The sequence below is a fragment of the Physeter macrocephalus genome, chromosome 1 (genome assembly GCF_002837175.3).
Source record: "Physeter macrocephalus isolate SW-GA chromosome 1, ASM283717v5, whole genome shotgun sequence".
Classification (NCBI taxonomy): domain Eukaryota; kingdom Metazoa; phylum Chordata; class Mammalia; order Artiodactyla; family Physeteridae; genus Physeter; species Physeter macrocephalus.
Genome location: NC_041214.2, coordinates 132,009,435 through 132,032,006, shown reverse-complemented (window position 1 = coordinate 132,032,006; position 22,572 = coordinate 132,009,435). Strand labels below are relative to the sequence as shown.

At 34.6% G+C, this 22,572-nt stretch overlaps 1 protein-coding gene across 1 annotated transcript in view; it reads left to right on the top strand.

The window, feature by feature from the left end:
* Positions 1 to 2,474: 2,474 nt before the first annotated feature.
* The window catches only part of LIPI (lipase I), a 57,994-nt gene continuing 37,896 nt past the window's right edge, over positions 2,475 to 22,572 (top strand). The window contains exons 1-4 of the mRNA XM_007100011.3: positions 2,475 to 2,695; positions 8,151 to 8,536; positions 10,758 to 10,866; positions 12,882 to 12,983. Of these exons, the coding sequence (XP_007100073.2) occupies positions 2,689 to 2,695; positions 8,151 to 8,536; positions 10,758 to 10,866; positions 12,882 to 12,983 (604 nt within the window). The 5' untranslated portion in view covers positions 2,475 to 2,688. The remainder of the gene's footprint in view (positions 2,696 to 8,150; positions 8,537 to 10,757; positions 10,867 to 12,881; positions 12,984 to 22,572) is intronic.

The following is a 22,572-nucleotide window of genomic DNA, read 5'->3' as shown; positions in this document are numbered from 1 at the left end:
TAATTTGTTTATCCAGATTCCTCTTGATTGGCATGTAGCTTTTTTCCAATTTGGGGTTTTTATGAAAGAGAACTACTATGAACTTGTTATACACGTTGTGGAAAATGTTTTCATTTCTTATGTGTAAACACCTAGAAGTGAATGTTTGGGGTCATGTAAGTGTATATTTAACATTAGAAAAAATCTACCGACTGTTTTCCAAAGTATTGTATCATTTTGTCATTTTCCTCAGCACTGTAGGATGCTTCAAGTTGCTCTATATCCTTCCAAATAGTTGGTTTTGTCAGTCTTTAAATTGTAGCCATTCTAGTGATTGTGTAGCAGTACATTGTTTTGGTTTAATTTACATTTTCTTGATAACTGATGATGTTGAACATCATTTTTGAGCCTAGTGTCCATTAGACCATCTCTTGTGAAGTATCTTCAATTCTTTTGTCATTTTTTAAAAATCACATTTTCGTATTTTACATATATGTGTGTGTATACACACACATACAACATAACACACATATATTCTGGATACAGGTACTTTTTCAGGTGTATATTTTGCAAGCCTGCATATTCACATTCTTAACAGTGTCCTTTTAGGAGCAGACATCCTTCACTATGACAATTTCCAATTTATCACTTTTATGTTGCATGCTTACTCTATTGTATCTGAAAAATCTTTGCTTACCTCAAGATTGTTAATATTTTCTCTCAGTATTTCACACACAAGGCCTGTTGCCTGCCAGAGAATGAAGCCATATCAAAGCAAGCAGAGCTGAGAGAATGAGGAGAAAGAATGGGTCTACGTTCTCTTTTACTCTAGAGCTAGTTTAGCTCCATTGTAACTTAAGTCTGACCCTTCTGGGGTCCCCACTGAATGTCCCTGATGTTCATTAAAGTTTTTCTACTCTGGCTGGTCAGAACTTCAGTGTCTCCTAGCCTGATGTGACCTTTGGAATTGTTAAGCTTACAGCTCTTTGTGGAGTTTCACCTTATGCAGGCATAGGTTTGTCTCCAGCAACAGATTCAAGAGGACTCCTCTGCAGGGTTTGGAGCTCTGCCTCTGCATGGCTCCCTCCTTTGTGGCCCAATGTGATACAAATCCTAGTTGCTTCAACTTCTTCACACTGCCGTCTTCCTCCTCAACTTGGCAAAACCGCCATGCTTTGTTGGGTTCAACCTTCCTGCACTGAAGTCTGGAAACTGCCTCCAGGTAGAAAGGTATTAGGTATATGGTTCAAATCATTTGTTTACCTTTCTTTAGATATTATAGTCCTGTGCTTCTTGTTGTCCAGTGTCTAAACTTTTTTTTTCATATATTTTATCGAGTGTTCTAGTTGTTTACAGAAGTAAAGCATGTCTGGAATAGTATCTATAATGACAGGAATTGGATTCTGTAAGATTTTTTGTTTGTTTGTTTTGTTTTAATTGTGGTAAAACATATATTAAAAATGACCGTTTTCACCATTTTTAAGTGTACAGTTCAGTGGCATTAAGTACATTCACACTGTTGTGCAACCACCACCACCAACCATCTCCATAACATTTTCAGCTTCCCAAACTGAAAATCTGTACCCCTTGAACTCCCCATTTTCCACTTTTTCCCAGTCCTTGGCAACCACTGTTCTACATTATGTTTTTATAAATTTGACTTCTTTAGGTACCTCATTTAAGTGGAATCATACAGCATTTGTATTTTTGTGACTGGCTCATTTCACTTAATATAACATACTCAAAGTTATTCCACGTTGTAACATGTGTAAGAATTTCCTTCCTTTTAAAGGCTGAATAATATTCCATTGGATGTATATACCAGGTTTTGTTTATCCGTCCATCCTCTGATGGATATTTGGGTTGCTTCTGCTTTTTGGCTATTGTGAATAATGTTGCTATGAACATGCGTGTATAAAAATCTCTTTGAGTCTCTGCTTTCAATTCTTTTGGATATATACCCAGAAGTGGAGTTTCTGGATTATGTAGTAATTCTATTTTTAATTGTTTGAGGCACCACCATAACATTTCCACAGCAGCTGCATCCTTTCAGCAATGCACAAGGGTTCTATTTCTCCACATTCTTGCCAAGAGTTGTTTCCTGGTTTTTTGTTTGTTTGTTTGTTTTTAATAGTAGCCATCCTAATGGGTTTGAAGTGAGTGTTATCTCTTTTCTTCATTGTTTTTAATTGATTTTTGATTCTGACACATTTTGATCTCCATCTCATTTTCTTTTGTGTATATTCTATAGATTATTTTGTTTGTGTTTATCATGGGGATTACATATAACATCTAAAGTTATGACAATTTATCTTAAATTGATACTAACTTAACTCCAATTAAGACAATAAAGACTTCAGTAAAAACTTAACTTTCACATAAAATACTTGTTTTGACGAAAGCCTGCCTTCGGTTTTAAGGTTCGTTGGATTCACTGGCAAAATAACCACTTGTTTCACACAAATAAACAGCTTTTTTCTTTTTTTTTGCGGTACGCGGACCTCTCACTGCTGTGGCCTCTCCCGTTGCGGAGCACAGGCTCCGGACGCGCAGGCTCAGCGGCCAGGGCTCACGGGCCCAGCCGCTGCGCGGCATGTGGGATCCACCCGGACCGGGGCACGAACCCGCGTCCCCTGCATCGGCAGGCGGTCTCTCAACCACTGCGCCACCAGGGAAGCCCTCAAATAAACAGCTTTAATCAACGCTTTAATGAAAGGTGATTTAACTTAATTTTAATATGCAATCATTAGAAGGAAAGGAATAAGAATATTACAGAAACATAACAGGGTATACATCACCGAATTGGGCCGACACCTACTTCCAGATCCAAACAGCAGCTGGGAAGTCCTGAGGGACAGCAATCTGGAGCCCCAGTTGGGAAGGGTCCAGGGCGGTGCATCCACCCCATGGGTGAGACTTCAGATTGGAGTTCTGGGGGCTTCTGTTTATAATTCCAGGCCGCAAACTGATATCATCAGTTCGCGTGCAAAAATGCAGCTCTGGATTCACTTTAACAATGTTGTTGCTTTCACCATGTGAGTCTCAAGATTTTCCAGACCCTGGGGCACTGGCCAGGTCCCCAGGGCTCAAAAAATTCCAAGACTCACTCCCTTTCTTATCGTAAGTGCTGATTGACTCGCTAGCAGCAATTGTTGCGTGTGCAAGTAGGCGCGCAGTCCAGGCAGGGTCACAGGTCCGGCAGAGGCCTGCTTCTGCCTCTGAAGCCTGAACAAGACTCCTTTACTAGTTTTCCCAACAATACTCTACTCCTTTAAGCTCTGCTTCCCTCACTTTATGTTACTGATGACACAGTTATATCTTGGTATATTGCATACCCATTAACATAGATTTATATTTATTTCTATGCATTTGTCTTTTAAATCCTGTGGAAAATAAAAAGTAGAGTTACAAATCAAAATTTCAGTAATATTGATTTTTATATTTGTTCATAATTCGCCTTTACCAGAGAACTTTATATTTTCATGTGACTTCAAGTTATTGTCGAACACTTTCTTTTCAACTTGAGGGCTCCCATTAGCGTTTCATATAGAGCAGTTATAGTGATACTGAACTCCTCGGCTCTTGTTTGTCTGGGGATGTCTTTATTTCTCTCTCATTTTTGAAGAACAGTTTTGCTGGATATAGAATTCTAGGTTGAAAGTTTTCCTCTTTAACCACTCTAAATATATTATCTTACTGCTTCTGGCTTGCAACGTTTCTGCTGAGAAATCCACTGATAATCTTACTGGGGATTCCTGTAAGTATCTGATGCCTAGAACTTTATTTTTCTTTCTGTTCCTGTAATCTACCCGAGTTGAGTCAGTTCGATGTTCTTTAAGAGTTTTACAGTACACTAGTTTAACTTTTTTGTATCATTGGAAAAGTTTTGTTTTTATTTTCTTTACCTAATATTAATATTGCTGATGAAATTGATTATATGATGTCACAATAAAGCTAAACAAAGCAAAACAAAATAAAAACCCAGATCCTCAGTGGCATTTGAGGTAATGCAGTTATTACTCACATTTATGGAGTCAGGTGGGAATTGGGTCGGCACTGCTTTTCTTTGTTGGGTTTGCTGGCAGGTTTGGCTGTTGACTGGCTGTCAATCAGCTGGGGAGACTAACACAACTTAGCGCTTTTACACCTGTCCTTACTTTTCTAGCAGGCCAGACTTGGGGTATTTTCACGGTGATGGCAGAAGTGTGGGAGGCCCAGCCCTAATGTGCAAGCCCAGTTCAGCATCTGCTTGCGTTACGTCTACCAATGTCCTATTTTCCACGGCAAGCTCTACTGTTTGCACCCATACCAGGAAGTGGGGCAAATCACCCCACTTATCATGGGAATACCTCAAAGTTACAAGACAAATGGCATGGACTCAGGAAAGAGTGATGAATTGGAGCCATCATTGCAATCTAGTATATCAACCGAGTTTCCTTTTATTTTATTTGTGTAGAATATACCTACCTCTCCATTAAAATTTCCCATGTACTTCTTTAAATAATTTATAGATAAGTTTCTTTTTTTATGAAAGCTGATTTTTTTTTGGTTTTTAATAGGAAGGCTTTATTACAGTTACATAACTGTTATATATATCATATATATCTTTTTCTCTTGTGTAATTTTATCATTTTGTTTTATGCTTTCTACTTTCTATATTTTTCATTTTCTTTGTGTCTTTTGTATATATACACTGTTGCTATACTTTTATATTATTTAGTATGTAGAAATTTATGTGTACTGTTTTATATAGTGTAATGGTTAACAGTTAAGTTTTCAATACTTTTTAAAACCCATACTTATCTATTTATTAAATTTTTTTAAATTGACATATTTTGAATCCCCCAGTTAAGGAATTTTTGTACCACACTTACTTTCTCTATACCCCTTTTAACCTACATTCCCATTTTATTAGCATATTGACTTATACTAAATATTCTTATTAAACATTTGAACAAGAATAACTTCTGATATTGCATTTTTTTTACTCAGTTTTATGCTGTTTACACTTATATTAGTGTCTAACTTGTTTCTATGCTCACTTTCATTCTTTTTATACTGTGAGTTTTTATGGCTCTTGTCTTCAATAAATCTATCATTTATTTAAAGGTGATGATGTCAGGAACTGTACTTAGTCAATTATGGGTGGTATACTTTAGGAAGAATATAAAATTATTAGGCCACAAACTTTTGCATTTATAATCTTCATTTATTACACTTTTATCTGTCTGATGTATTGTTTTGGAAGACAAATCTGAAGTCACCATTCTTCTATTTGTACCTGGATTTTCTGCTTTGATATTTTCAGAATATTTTTTCTTTCATTGAAACCAAAACTGGGTTCTAGGAGGTCTCTTGGTGAGTCTGATGAACTGATTTTCTCTAGGTCATGCTGAGCCTTTTTTAGTTTGCACACCCTGGTATGCAATTATTTCCTTAGTTGTTTTAACTGCTACCCTCTCTCTCCCCAGTTCCTCCCCCACCTGCCAGGGGAACATTGATGATTTTTAATTTGATTCATTATTTCCTATCCCATATCTGTGTTTACCTTCATAATTTAAATATCTTTCTTCCTTCATTTTCTTACTATAAGGTGAGATTTCCAGGTTTTAACATCTATAAAGTGAATTTTTATTCTGCAGTTGCATTTTTACTTTTCCTGAAGTGGAGTATCTTGTTATTCCATTTTATCAATTTTCTTTTGGCTGCGCCACACGCGGGATTTTAGTTCCCTGACCAGGGATCAAACCTGTGACCCCTGCAGCGGAACGCAGAGTCCTAACCACTGGACTGCCAGGGAATTTCCTCGTTATTCCATTTTGAACTTAACCTATTGTTTTTCGCCTCAATAAATTTTCTCTTAGCGGCCTCCTGTTTTTGAGATGTAGTTTTTCTTGCATTCTAATGAGGGTGCTAAAGAGTTTTCTGCTATTACTTCTGGATCCTGGTAATAGGCCATAGACTTTTCTGTTGACTGTTTTAAGTAATTTCTTTCCCTTATTTTATCACAGAGATTCCATTGTTTATTCCTCATTCCTCATTCCAGGGCCAGGTAAAATCTACCTTGGCTTGGAGTGGACCAGCAGTTTGGATGTATCAATTGCATTTAGACTTCTCAGAGTTCCAGCTGGTAGGAAGGTGGAGAAGCACAATTCCCTACACAATTTGTACTGTGTAGTAAGCACTGATATTGCACTGAGGTTTATTTCTCCTCTCCACTTCCTCATTCCTTTGTACTTAGAACAAATGAAGTATCAAAGTTTTTCACTTGTCCAAGTATCTCTCAGCTGTTAATCTGAGAATTGAATGCAGGTCTTGCTTCTTCTTCACTGCCTTCGTCCTTTATCTTCTTCTAAATAATTGTGACAATGTCACATATATGATTTCCAAACTAGATTGATGGCAACTAGTGCATATTATTATGGATTTACCAAATATATCTACATATAAAATATATATGTGTAGTTTTAAATATATATTTATATATGTTAAAATAAACATTTAAATGTATCAAATACCTATATATGTAGTGGCTTAAGTACATCATTATTTCTGGGCATTTAAATCACTTCTATTTTTCCAGTATTAAAATAATGTACATTCATTTTTTACATGTGTTCAGACTACTTTCTTGGGATAAATTCTTAGAAGTGTAATTACTGGCATAAACATTACGAACATTTTTGTGCATTTTTGATATATATTGACAAATTGTTTTCCCAAATCTTCTTACCAAGTTAAATTTCCAGAAGCAGTATGAACATATGTTCTCATTAAAATTTTTTTTGAGATTATATGCTTATTTTGGAAAAAAAAATACAATTCTTAAAAACTATGAAAAGAAAATAAAAAGCAGCCATGTTTCACTGCCTGGTAATGACTATTGCTGTTGGTTTGTCTTAGTTATTTCATTTTCTGCTCTACTTCTTTCTAAGATGGATGGATGGATAGATATGTAGGTATGTAGGTAGATAGATAGACAAATAGGATGCACACATTGATGAAATTCTATATGATGATAATTAAGGTGTTTTAAATTTTTGTGATTATGCATAACCCTCTGATTAATGTCTTTATATTTTTTAGAGTTTTTTTTGTATTGGAGGATAGTTGATTTAATGTCTTTATATTTAATACAAATTATTTATTTCATTAATGTAAATCCTAGAAAGAAAATCAGGAAGAGTAAATATTTTTAAGATTATGTCTGTGTAGTATACATTTAGACACATATAAGATTTCAAAAGGATGTGTCAACTTACGCTCTCAGCATCCATGTATATGAATATTTGTTACCAATTTACCCTTGTAACTATTATGTATTTAAAGGGTTTATTTTGTTTAATTTGATAGGAAGAAAATGATATATTTTTTGTTTTGATTTGTGTTTATTTGATTACTAGTCAGGTAAAATATATTTTTTCTAATGCTTATTATCCATACTTAAATATTCTTCTGTAAATTTATTTTTTAATTTTTTAAAATTTTTGGCTGCGATGGGTCTTCGTTGCTGTGCATGGGCTTTCTCTAGTTGCGGCGAGCAGGGGCTACTCTACGTTGCGGTGTGTGGCTTTCTCATTGCAGTGCCTTCTCTTGCTGTGGAGCACGGGCTTTACGCACGTGAACTTCAGTAGTTGTGGCTCGTGGGCTCTAGAGCGCAGGCTCAGTGGTTGTGGCGCACGGGCTTAGCTGCTCCCTGGCATGTGGGATCTTCCCGGAGCAGGGCTCGAGCCCGTGTCCCCCTGCATTGGCGGGTGGATTCTTAACCACTGCGCCACCAGGGAAGTCCCTGTGAAATTTCTGTTAAAGTTCATAATCAATTTATGGACTTTTATTGGTGTGTATAACAATTTCCTTATTAACAATATTAATGATTTTAATCACACGGTTGCTATTTTGTACAGATAAAAATTAATTCTTAATTTTTAGCCAACCACATTTACTTCTATATTTCATTGTAAATTTTGAATACATCTAGTTCAAAAAGTCTATTTAAGTAATCAGCGAATTACTTAAAACATTGTAGTTGCTCAGAAAATTATGTTAAAATGCTAATAAAGTGAAAACTTCTCCACCCTCCAAGTTCAATTTTTTTCTTTGCAACAGCAACAGGAATCGAATCAAATACTATCCCAATACTCAGCTTGACTGACTTCTTTTTTTTATTTCAGAGAATAAAGGACCATGCCTTAAATTCTCTCAGCTAAGTTTAAAGGATTCCTTCAGAGATCTGTTTAATCCCAAAATGGAGATATTTTTGATATTGTATACAAGGAACAACCCGAGCTGTGCTGAGTCACTGTTTAAGCAGGATAACTCACTTAATGTTAATTTCAACACAAGAAAGAAAACAGTCTGGCTTATCCATGGATACAGACCAATGGGCTCCACTCCACCATGGCTTCAGAACTTCGTGAGAATTTTGTTGGACCAAGACGATATAAATATAATTGTAGTAGACTGGAACCGAGGTGCTACAACTTTTCTTTACAGTAGAGCGGTTAAAAATACCAGAAGAGTTGCTGTGAGTTTGAGTAGGTACATTCAGGATCTTTTGGTAAGTCTGGAATTTGATGTGTTATATATGTTATACAATATACAGTATGTTATGTAATACTGCAAAGTGGTAATAAAATACCATTTTCCTGTAGCATTTAGAATTACTGCATTGATATGCTAACGTATGCAGCCATCTTTTCTTTGTGTAAGGATAATTCTATACCTAGACGTGACCTTATTTTTTAAAAATTATCTTAAAGACTCAATTATTGTGTTTTATCTTAAAATCTTTTAAGATTTTTGTTTTTTTTAACTCTACCTATACTTCAGGATAATGTAGTGATTCTTTGTGCACAGAGGGGATAAACTATATAATCATTAGATTTTTTAGATATATTTTCTAAGGTATGTCTAAAATGTTTCAAATTAATCAAGTGTGCGTTGGTAAAAGTGAGGGGAAAGCAGCTTGAAAAGTAGCATCCTTTTGCCAACCGTGGAGGCAGGTCTCAGTTCCATTTCGGTTTATCCAGCATTTAGGTCCAGGGTTGGGATGAGTGAAATAAATTCAGGCCAGTTCTAGGTCATCTATAGTTTGATTGATCTTTGACTGCTAAGTCAATACATATGAAGATCCATGTCTGTTCTAGAGGGAGGTGGTAGTGATGGCACTCGAGAGAAAGAAGGGTGATATATGATTTGGGGACATTCTTGAGCTTGAAGTCGCCTTTGAGTTGTGTTGTGCTGAACTTCCAAGACCCTGCTGAAATCGGGCAAGCATCATAGATCCAAGAAGCAGTTGCACATAGTGGTTAGGAGTCAGACTGGAGGGGTTCAAAGACCACCAAATCCATATCATCTGTGTGAGTTGGAGCAATTGCTTAACTATTCTGCCTCATTTCCTTGTCTATACATTTGGGATAACAAAACTTTCTAACAATACTTTATTTAAGTATTAAATGAAATTAATTCTTAACCAGCACTTGGCATATAATAACCATTGAATAATATCAGTCATCATTATTATTTTTACATCCTCAAATTTGGACAAAACCAAACCATGCCTCTGGAGACAGAAGAAGTGATTGATTCACCTGTTCTTACTGATAGTCTATAAACTGCATAATTGATTTTTCCTTTTAGCAGTGGTCTTTTCTCTAATTAATAAATATGTACCTCAAAGTGTGGAACATGTGAATGTTAAATAGAGAAATTTAGGAAAATTGTAGTATTAGATTTCTAACAGTGCTTTTGCTTGCAAAGTCTCCGTATTAAGGAGAAGGGATGAAAAGTTCAGTAGCACTGAAGTTGAGAGTGATACTCCCTGGAGGTTCCAGGCATTGGTCTGAGAAATTTGAAGAAAATTATCATTCTGTGCCTGGAAAACCTGAATCTAGTTTCTCATTAGAGAAAATGTTCCACATCTTTCTGTAAGCCATTGGATGGGTCACTGTGTAGAATGGACCATGACCTGCTTCCTGAGAGTGTGGTAGAAGAAATTCTTCCTCATTTAAGCTCCTAATGCCCCCATCCCCCTCCCCTGGGCTGAGACTCTAGAAGGGGTTCAAAACTTGGGCTTGGAAGATCAGACTCCATTACTCTCCAGCTTGTGTTGGGGGAAATCACTTAAAATCTCTGAGTCTCATTTTATCATCTCCAAAGTAAGGATGATTTTTCACACGGTTTGCTCTTCCTAAAGTTTTTGACACAATCTACAGATAAAAAAGGGAGGTAGATTAGTTTATATTTTGGAGTTGAACAGACTTGGATTTCAAGTCTTTTTCCCGTATAGTAATAAGTATATGAGACTTGGGGCAACTCCTTATCAAGCCGTATTTATTCAGCATTTAATCGGCGCTGGGGAAAGTTTTAGGCAATAGGATAAAAATATGTAACTCATAGGACTATTGTGAATATTACATATGAGATTTAAAAAACACATACCAAGGTAGCTAGCACAAAGTAAGTTTTGTTATTATTATTACAAAATGCTTTATTAATGAAATGTATTATTTTGCATATGCTATTCTAGATAAAAATGACAAAGTTTTCTAAATTTTTAAATAAAAGTTTAATGGTATTAAAACTGTGTACAGAAAAATCAGATATTTTATGGAAAAAATTGAACAAAGATATAGTTATTTGAAATTATAAAATCCCATTCCCTGTCTCCCAGAAATGGATTAAACCAGAAAAAATAATGAATTTTAGAATATTGATGCAACAGGCATAATTTGTGATTTTCTGAAATGAAAATTGTAACATTGTATTTTGAATTGCAGAAGCATGGAGCATCTCTTGATAATTTTCATTTCATAGGTGTGAGCTTAGGGGCTCATATTAGTGGATTTGTTGGAAAGATATTTCATGGTCAAGTTGGAAGAATAACAGGTAAAATATTTTTGACAAAATTAATATTTTAGTATACTTTTAAGCATCAGAAGTTATTACTTTATTTAACATTTAACAGGGGCAATATTTAAGGAAAGGAAATGATACACAAACTTTTTTTTTCTATATTATATTCAGATGCTGGTCTTTGTTTGGTTAGACTCTTAAGTCTTACTTATTTCTTCACCAAACTTAAATTACCCATATAGAAATGGGAGGAAAATGATTAATTTCTGCAGTCCCATATGAATTTTAAGGACACAGTATTGTAACAATCCTAAGGAAAGTTTGGCCCATTAAATGTAAAACTTTTTTCATGTATTAACTAAGAAGATAACCTATTACCATGTACTTAAATTTTAGAAACTTTAATGTATTTTAACTCTTTTAACAATTTTACTTGAACACTAGAAGGGAGAATCAGGAGTTGATATCCATGCCTGAGGGATTCTGGACCCCAGCTCTCCTTGTATTTCCTTAACAAGGTTACTGCTTCCACAAAGCTTAGTAACCAAATAATGCTAACATGGACGTTCAGGCTTCCTTTTAGGAATGGTGGTGATTTTAAAACTATCCTTCCCCAGTTAATTTAGCTTTTTAGAATTATTGAGATCTATTCCCATAGCTGATTTATAATAATTTCAAATGTTAATACTAGAGTCTTAAGTTAACAAAGGGGGAGGGTAGAGGTGAATAACTTGTTTAGATATTTAGGATTTTTACAAACCTTAAGTATACCTTACTTACTTTGATCAGTTTTAACTTCTCATTATATGGATGTGAAAGTTGAGGTTAACTGAATGAATGCAGGAGGGTCAAAAAGTTAGTAACAGCTAAGCCAGGATTTATACAAAGGTCTCTAACATCCACAGCCCATTCTCTTTCAACCACCATCCTAGCTCAATTTGATCTGCTAGTAATCCTACTTTATTTTAAGGTGTGTTGATTCACATATTAGTCTAGTTTGAATGGTTCCACATGCCAAGCAATCATCAGGGTTTAAAAAGCCAGCAAATGCAGTGCTTCTACATCAGAACAATTTATAGGAAGAGAGAAGTTTCTTCCTCATTCAGTCATGTGGGCCAAATAAACTAGGGATAACAGAAGGTACTGAGATACAGCAATATTATATTTTACTTTTTAAAATGATTGTTGCCCTATTGCATAGATGTTCCCAAGGCACTGCATTTCATGTCCTCCCCACCTTTTTTTTTTTTTTTTTGCGGAGCACGGGCTCCGGACGCGCAGGCCCAGCAGCCATGGCTCACGGGCCCAGCCACTTCGCGGCGTGTGGGATCCTCCCAGACCGGGGCACGAACCCGCACCCCCTGCATCGGCAGGCGGACTCTGAACCACTGCGCCACCAGGGAAGCCCCTCCCCACTTTTTCTGACACACTGCAGTAGGTCATGAGCTTCAAATTTTTATTTAGAATTTCAAGTACACCAGAAATAATATCTATATTTTATGAAACTTTTAATATATTTTTCTCATGTGTACACGGGAAACTTTTGTGAGAAATGAATGATAAGCTAATAATAAATATGTTTTATTCCAAGCTCAAATTGCACTTAACATTTTAGACCTATAGAGAGATCCAGGATAAGCTGGTGTAGAATGAGGCTCAAGACAGGACCAGGATAGTATTTATCATTTCCCCTCCTCAGCAGTAGTAGTAGTTACTTTCTATTAAATAGAGATTTACTATCAGTGTATTCCTAATTACTTCTTAAGTAAAAATGCTAAAAAACCCCACAATATTTTGTCTAGGCATCTGTGTGGCTTAACACTACATCACTGATGAACTCTGAAGACTGGAAAACGATTATTCAAATAAAGAAGATACTTGCTATTCATCTAATTTCATTTATTGTTAGATTTGTTTTTGGACAGGTTTAAGCTAAAACTGTATAGGCTCATTATATTTATAATGTAATAATAATGCAAGCATATGATCTACTGAACTCTGTAGTATGACTTGATTAATAGATTAATAGCTTCTTTCTTGAATTTCAGGTCTTGATCCTGCTGGACCACAATTCTCTGGAAAACCATCAAATGGCAAATTAGATTACACTGATGCAAATATTGTGGATGTCATACACACTGATACCAATGGTAACAATGTAGGATTTATTGCTTAATTATTTGAAAACGGAAAAGGAGATGTAGACACTGGGGAAGAGGAAAACTTAATAAGAGAGAGTAGTGGATGAAGTGATAAGACTGCAATTATATAATGATTATATTTCCCACAAGCAATATTTCTTGGAGTTAGTGATAACCTGTGGTGTCCAATGGAACTCTTTGCCTTCAGCTTTCCTCCTTCAGGTTTCAAGAACTGTCATGTCATCCTAAAAAAACTGAAATTTGATAAAAAAATACACTTCATCCTTTTCATGCTATTAACAGTTTTATTGATTTGATTACAACTTCCCTCATGCTTAATGTTCCTGATGCATTTAGATTACCATTCTCTCTTCTCATTTTATCACTTTGTTGTATGTCAACTCAAACTGAGCACAGATCTTCAGGCACAGAGAGAGTACTTTTCCCTAAAGATTTTTAATTATTCTCCTCAAAATGTCTAATCAACTATTGATCGTTCTGGCCAGAGTGCATTGGACAGACACTTTCAGGTAATATTTTAGATGGCCCAGATACCCTTCCTGAATTGAAACTGATGGTGTTAATATTTATTGAGTACTTCCTATATACGAGGCACTTCAAGTTCTTTATGTGAATTAATTATGGAATTCTCCTAAGTCCCCATGAGTAAGTAAACGTTATCATCCCCCTTTTACAAATGGAGAAGAGGCTCAGGTCAGGGTGACAAGGCCGGTAGGAGGCAGAGTCAGAATTTGAAATAGAACCTTCTGATTCCAAACTCTGCACTTCACCAGTATGCTGCTCAAATTAACTGGTAATTTACATGTGCTGTGGTTGGGGTGCATGGGGAGGATATAGTGCTAAGGCAGAGACAGGAGGAAGTGACCCAAAGACTGCTCCCAATTCCCTATTTCCTCAGGTTTATTTTCTCTTTCGTCCAGGTAATTTATTTTCTCCCATATTATTCTGAATTTACCCTGTGGTGATCCATACCAATGATTTTGTGAGATATACAAATACCATTAATGCCATAGATGACAAGTTTTCAAATTCTATGTCTGTATGCCAATGGGCTGAGCCTATAATCAGAACAATTATGCTCTTTATTTGGAATCTAAGTTCATCTACATCATACAGAGAGTCAGTGCCTAAAGTCTCATAGTTCTGATACCCTCAACCTTTCACGTTTTCTTTATCTCTAGCCCTGTATATCAGCTTAACATTCCCACACACAGCACACCTAGTGCCAAATACTCTGCAATTTTGAACTCTTCTTTTTGAAATTCCAACTTCAATTCTGCTATGGCCTTCTGAATTACTTCTTCATACTTTTTATTGTTTTTGTTTGCATTTTTGACTATTCCTAATAAACTGTTTGGATTGTCTTATATTCTTAATATCTTTTGATGACTCAGCTTATCAAATCTAACTTGCCACTAGATGCCACATAGTTGGCACCTTTAACTGATCTTTTTATGACTATCACAAATGAGGAACACAGATTTTTGATACTGCATATTCACCTGTCTCAAGGAATCTCTGAATGAGATACTGCCCTTTCCTTAAATACTAACCTATGAGTGCATTTTCTACTTGCCAGTAATTCTTGTCCTTTTTCAGTTGTATATGTTAAGGAAGCTATGTTGCCTTTCATAATTGTTGATTAGGTAACTTGAACAAACATTCCTGCTGGGATATCAGGAAAAAATTACCAGTCTAATATCCAGAAGACAGAAAAATTCCAGGGAGGTGAACTGGTAATTTGGAGTCACTTTTCTTTGGTGCAGAGAATATGGGAAGTGTTTTTGAAACCCTCATATGAGGCTTGTAAAACATCTTATACTACTTTTTGGGACCCCAAAGGGTAGCACTGTAGGAATAAAGGTAAACTTGAAATAAACCAGGCTTTTTATAATCTCTAGCAAAGGTTTTAATAATCTGAAGTTGCCAGAAAAATCTCATTTATTGTGTTTTGTTTAAGAAGCTCTTGGATTGTTGGACCTGCTAGGTACCTGATAGAAGCCAATAATAGTACTTTTTTGTAGGAAGATCACATCATCTTTGGTCTCAAATTATTTTTATAAATATATTTTTAAATGTCCAGCATCCAAATAAAGACAGCCAGGTACACGTGAAGCAAGAAACATGCATGAGAACCAACAGAAACAATAATCAACAGAAACAGACCCATAGGCCTCCAACTATTGGAATTATTATACACTGGCTAGAACGTGCTTAATATTTTCAAAGAGATAAAAGATAAGATTACAAATATCAGCAGAGAATGACATTTAAATATAAATATGACCTATTATATTTGATAAAAATAATAAAAGTTTTTAACTTAAAAAATAAAATAATTGACCATTATTGAATGGGTTTAACAGAAATTTTGAATCAGGTAAAAAGAGAAAGCGAGTGACTTGGAAAATAGGTGAGAAGTCTATTTCTAGAATAAAGTAAAAGGGTACAATACGGAGCAAAAATCAAAGAGAGCAGACAATACAGAGAGGTAAGAGGTACATAGGATAAATAGTGAGAAGGTCAATCAATCATGTTTCATTCAAATTCAAAATAAAAGGAGAGAAAAATGGAACAGAAATGATATATAAAGATAATATCTCAGAATTTCTAAAAACTGAGGAATTATAATCAATAAAAAATTGGAATGCACAGTTAATTCCAATGTGAATAAATAGACATCCTCATTGAGACACATGATAGTAAAGTTACAGAAAAGACCACATCAAAGCATACAGCATAAAAGTAAATGAATAAAAAATGACCCAAATTACAACTAGTTTCTCAACAGAAACAGTGGAAGCTAGGAAAGAATAGAGTTATACTTCCAATATGGTGAAAGAAAATAGATGCCTAGTATCCCAATCTGTTTCAGGAAAAAAAAAAGGAAACTATATAGTTTCAGACAAGTATACACTGAGAGAAATTGTCATCAAAAGAAGGCAAGTTATCCTTTGATGGCTATTCAGGAAGGAAGAGTATTGAAAATGGTAAAATACAGTTCAATCTAAATGGATGTTCATGGCGTAAAACATTGTTATTGTTTTATGGAATTTGGAATATATAGAGAGAATTAAAATACATTACAAAAATAGCATATTTTGGGGGCTGTTAAATGAAGTTCAACATTTTTTGTTCCTTTAATTGTATGGAAGAAAGGTTAAAAGTAATTGTCAACAGTTGGTATTTATAAATCAAGGCTTTCTGTTAAATCTCTAGGTATCCAAAAAGAAAAGAGTAAAAGAGTATATAACTTCCAAACTAATGGAGGACAAAAGGGAATAATTTTTTTTAAGTCCAAAAGAAGGCAAGAAAGGAGAGAAAGAATCATAAAGATCAGACGAAGTAAATAGAAGTAAATAATATGATGGTAAAATTAAACCCAGCTATACCATTAAATGTAAATAGCCTAAATTAAATTTAGGCTATTAGATTCAATTAAAATATGGTGTCACACTTAGTGAAAAAGACAAAAATTCAATTATGTGTTATTTGTTAAAGACATATATAACAGTAAGGGAGCAGAATATTTGAAAGTAGAACATTGATATGCAAATATTATCCACCAAAAGGTGGTGAATCTACATACATTAACTTAGACAAAAATATTTTATCTCAAAATTAGTAGAAACATAGAAAGGCTTAAAATTATAAAACTTTCAACTCAGGAGGAAGATAGTTTGTATATACCTAATAACATGGCTTTAAATTACATAAAGCAAACTTTACACTATCCCATTGCAGAAAGAAAAGCAACTGCACAATCATAGTGGGAAATTTTAATTAGAAAAATTGATCTAATGGACATTTATAAAACATTATACCCAACAACTGGAGAATATACATTCTTCTAAAGCACCATGGATATTTTAGAGAAACATTATACACTGGGCCTTAAAAATATTCTCAAAAATTTCATAGAGGGGGAAGCATAAAAGGTAATATTCTCTATATTCAAAGCAATTAAACTATAAATAAATAATAAAAATATAAGTAGAAAATCCATATATTTTTAGAAGAAACATATTTTTAGATAACTAATGAGGGAAGAATAAATAATAATGGAAATATAAAATATTTTGATTCAATAGTATTAAAGTTACTACATATTAAAATTTGTTGGAGTCAGCAAAAGCCATGACTAGAAGTAAAGGTCCAGTTACAGACATTTTAAAAGGCTGAAAATCAATAATCTAAGCATCTATCTTGGGAAATTAAGAATTAAACATAAAACATACCCATAGATATTAAGAAGCTGATGGTAAACATACAAAAATGGAATAAAAATATCAATTAGAAGTGATTTTAAAAGCCAAAAATTTGCATTTTAAAAAGACAACATTAATTATGTAAAACTGTGTCATTTTTACCTTCTTTCAATAAATGTCCAGTTACAGACATTTTAAAAGGCTGAAAATCAATAATCTAAGCATCTATCTTGGGAAATTAAGAATTAAACATAAAACATACCCATAGATATTAAGAAGCTGATGGTAAACATACAAAAATGGAATAAAAATATCAATTAGAAGTGATTTTAAAAGCCAAAAATTTGCATTTTAAAAAGACAACGTTAATTATGTAAAACTGTGGCATTTTTACCTTCTTTCAATAAAATGAAAGGAACATAGAATGCTTGAACTTTATATATCACCCTCCAGATTAATGAGTCCTTGGAGAGAAAAAACAGAAAGGACAAGGATAGAAAACACAACTAATACCAATAATAATAAAGGAGATAGTGTTACAGATACTATAGGTATTATCATCACAAAGCAAAGTAATGAACAATATTTTGCAAATAAATATGAAAATATATGACCATATGGTATGATATATGAAATATAAAAATTCTTATGAAAAGCAAAAGCATTTACCAAACTGACAAATGAAAAGGGAAAATTTGAAGAGTTTTTTAACTATTGATAAAATAGAAACTGTAATTTAAAGCCTTCCATCAGAGTAAATTCCCAGGCAAGTTTTTGTTCTCTACCAAACAATTAAGTGATAAATAAGACCACTGTTTCACAAACACCTTCAGATAATAACTAATAAATAGGAAATGGTTTGCAACCTTTTTAGAAAGCCATCACAAACTTAATGTCAAAAGTTGAGAAAGACATTGCAGAAAAGACAGTTTGCTGGACATTCTCTATAATAATCATAGATGCAAAAATTATGCATAAAATATCACATTAGTAAGCCAGCAACATATAAAATTGGTATTGAATCACATCCATTTGGATTTATTATCAAAAAGCAAATTTAGTTTAACATTCAAAAATCAACTTCTTAATTCATCTCAGGAAAAGAATAAGGAAGAAAATTTATTTAATAATCTCAATCAAATGCAGAAAAAGCTTTAGGGAGAATTTATGTATGGCAAAAACTTGAAAATTGGGAAAAGAAGTAAAATTCCACAATCTGGTAAAATATATCTATTCAAAAATCTGTAGAAAATGTCACGTTGATGATGGAATTTGGAAGACTTTCTTTTTGAGACTGGGAACTGGACAAGGATGCCTATTCTAGTCATTCTGAGGCAACATTTTACTGGATGTCTTAAGTGCAGTAAGGGGAGAAAAGTATTAAAAGATATAAAAATATAAAATCATTTTCAGATGATATGTTTGCATACACAGATAACCCCAAAGAATCTCCAGATAATTAACTAGAATTCACAGGAAAATTTAGCAAGGTTGTTGAATATAAAATTCAGTTCTTTCTAGAAACCAGCAATAAGAGTTAGCAAATAAAATTTTAGAATTATACCATTTTAATAAGATAAAATATAACATGCCTAGAAATAACTCTTAAGAAAATTGTGCAAGTGCTCTATGCAGAAAACCACAAAACATTGCAGACCAAAATAAAAAGGAAATAAACCACACATATGAATGTATCGTATACATGTCAATTTTTTGCAAGTTGACCTACAGATTCAATGCAATCTTTGTCAACAGCCAATATTTTAAAAATAACCTCACAAGCTAATTATAAAATTAATATGGAAATGCAACGGGTCAAGTATTGTTAAAGTATTCTTTTTTTAAAAAAATTAATTTATTTGTTCATTTTTGGCTGCGTTGGGTCTGTTGCTGCGCGCGGGCTTCCTCTTCTTGTGGCGAGGGGGGGTTTCTCTTGTTGCGGAGCACGGGCTTTAGGCACACAAGCTTCAGTTGTTGTGGCTAGTGGGCTTTAGAGCGCAGGCTCGGTAGTTCTGGCGCACGGGCTTAGCGGCTCTGTGGCATGTGGGATCTTCCCGGACCAGGGCTCGAACCCATGTCCCCTGCATTGGCAGGTGGATTCTTAACCCCTGCGCCACCAGGGAAGCCCCTGTTAAAGTATTCTTGAAGAAGAAAAAAGTGCAAAGACATGTGCTTCCAGATATCAAGACTTATGAAATGGTAGTAGTGAAGACAGTGTCATTAGTGTAAGGGTGACAAAAAAGTCAGTAAAAAAAAAAAGTTATGGAACTTATTAGATTTATTATGATTTTGGTACTGCTGGACAGTGTGAAAATGATTCTTTTTTTTTTTCTGGGTTTCATTTTTTTAAATTGAAAGATAGTTGATTTACAATATTGTGTTAGTTTCAGGTATACAGGTTAGTGTTTCAGGTTTTTTTTTTTTTTTTTCATAGATTATATTCCACTATAAGTTATTACAAGATATTGGGTATAATTCCCTGTGCTATACAGTAAACCCCTGTTGCTTATCTGTTTGATGTATTAATCCCATACTCCTAATTTGTCCCTCCCCCTGCTCTCTCCCCTTTGGTAACCATAAATTTGTTTTCTATGTCTGTGCGTCTGTTTCTGTTTTGTATATACATTTATTTGTATTATATTTTAGATTCCACATATAAGTGATATTGTATAGTATTTGTTTTTCTTTGTCTGACTTATTTCACTATGCTTAATATTCTCTAGATCCATCCATGTTGCTGCAAATGGCAATATTTCATTTTTTATGGCTAAATAATATTCCATTCACATCTTCTTAATCCAGTTGTCTGTTGATGGGCACTTGGGTTGCTTCCATGTCATGGTTATTGTACATAGTACTGCTATGCACACTGAGGAGCCTGTAACTTTTCAAATTGGTGTTTTCATTTATTTCAGATATACACCCAGGAGTGGAATTGCTGGGTCATATGGTAGTTCTATTTTTAGTTTTTTAAGGAAACTCCATGCTGTTTTCCATAGTGTCTGCACAAATTTACATTCCCACCAACAATGTACGAGGGTTCCCTTTTCTTAACGTTTGTTATTTGTAGACTTTTTGATAAGTGGTTCTGTCAGTCAACTGAAAACTCAAAATGAAATAAAAAGGTCTTTAACTCTCCCATAAAACACAAAAATTCTTTTCCTATGGTGTGTATGAATGTGAAAGGAAAAGCAATAATCATATTACACGATATTTTAAAAATCTTCATAACATAACATTTTTCTTCAGTGTGCATGAAAAACCATAACCCAAATTGAAACATTAAGATGTCTGATTATATTAAAATTGAGAACTTCATTAAAGAATACTTTATGGGGCTTCCCTGGTGGCGCAGTGGTTGAGAGTCCGCCTGCCGATGCAGGGGACGCGGGTTCGTGCCCCAATCCGGGAAAGATCCCACGTGCCACGGAGCGGCTGGGCCCGTGAGCCATGGCCGCTGAGCCTGCGCGTCCGGAGCCTGTGCTCCGCAACGAGAGGGGCCACAACAGTGAAAGGCCCGCGTACCGCAGAAAAAAAAAAAAAAAAAAAAAAAAAAAAGAACACTTTATGAAAGCTAACAGCAAGGCAAAACAGGAAAAGAGATAAGTAAGCACTATACATCAGTAATAAAGAGAAATACAACTTAATTTTTAAAAATCAAGACTTGGAACAGACATTTTACAAAAGAAAGAGAAATTCCAACTAGGCAATGGAAAGTTCTTAAAATCTTCAGTGAGCAGAAACATGTAAATTAAAACCCCAATGAAACAGCACATGCCTACCAGAATGACTAAAATTAGAAAGCCTTACAAGACCATTTATTGGAGAGGATGTAGAATAACAGAAATATTCACATGTTGTTGGTAGGGGGTAAATTGGTACAACCTCTTTGGCAAATTATTTAGGATTATTTATTAAAATTGAAGATATTCATATTCTATAACACAGCAATTCTACTCCTAGGTATAAAACCAACAGATATTCCTTCACATATGCATTGATGTGTGTGTTCAATAATGTTCACACATATTAACCCCAAATTTGAAACAACATATGTCCACCACAGGAGAATGGATAAATAAGTTGTAGTATGTCCATTCAATAAAACACTATATAGCAATGAATGATTACAAATGAATGACTACATTTACACCTGACAATGTGGTTTAATATCACAAATATACTGATAATTGAAAGAAGCCAGATACAAATATGTCAATTTATATATATTTCCAAAATGAGCTAATCTAAAATATATTGTTTTAGAGGCATCCGTAGAAGGTAAAGAATAGCAATAGCAAAAAAGAAAAAAAAAGTAAAAGTAAACATGGTTCTTAGTTTTATAGAGAAGTAAGAAGCTAGTTACTGGGTTAAGGGCATACTGGGAGTTTCTAGGTTCTATTTCTTGACATGGGTGTGGTAGCTAAGTGGCTATTTGCTTTATATTCATTAATTAATCTTTAGTTTTATGTTCTTTTCTGCATGTAGGTTTTATATTTTACAATAAAAAGAAAATTAGAAAGCCATATCTGCTCTCCCCACCCTTCTTGAAACCAAAAGAATCAATGGCCTAAGCAGACCAAGCTGCCCTACCCCTTCCATCTGATAAAAGGGAAATGACATGCCTGAATCAAGGGCTGCTTGTAATAATAAATATCTTTTGCTTCTTCCTGATTCCTGAGCAGTCTTCTTGGTTTGATTCTACTTCAGAAGCAGATTGAAGAAAATGATGGCTCTAAACCTGAAACACTCTAGTCTTGGAACTCTGTGTTGAGTTCAGATAGGAGGAAATTGTAAAGATCTCCAAAATTATTGGACTTTTTTTGGGTTATATTTAGAAGACTGTCCTTCCTTACTAAAATTCCACAAGCTAAGTGGATAATGGAATGTAGAGGAATTGGTTAGCATACCCTCACCACTGTCACAATCAAATCATACATATGCTTCCCTGGATTCCAGGGAGTTCTAAGGAAGTCATCTAAGTTGTCCTTTGTCTTTCCTTATATGCTGTATCCCCTCCCCTGTAATGTACCTGCCCAGTGTCCTCATGCCCTGCTAACACCTCACTAGCTGTTACCGTGTTCTGATACATACTAGAACTAAATCAAGTAACTGCAACTTCATCCCTACCGTCAGACCCAAGTATTTACCTTCATTGTACTGAATCTATTGCTGATCTGTCTCAAGAGTTCATTATGTTGTACGAAATTTCTTGTACCCCAAGCCAAAGCATTGCAATCTTACCTGGCAGCAAGATTTTATATCTAACCACAGTCCTGAATATTCTGAGCTTGCTAACCTCTTTCCTTCCTATGGCTCCCCTGGGTTATAGACCCCATAGTGGTAATGCACCCAGAACTTGCACCTTC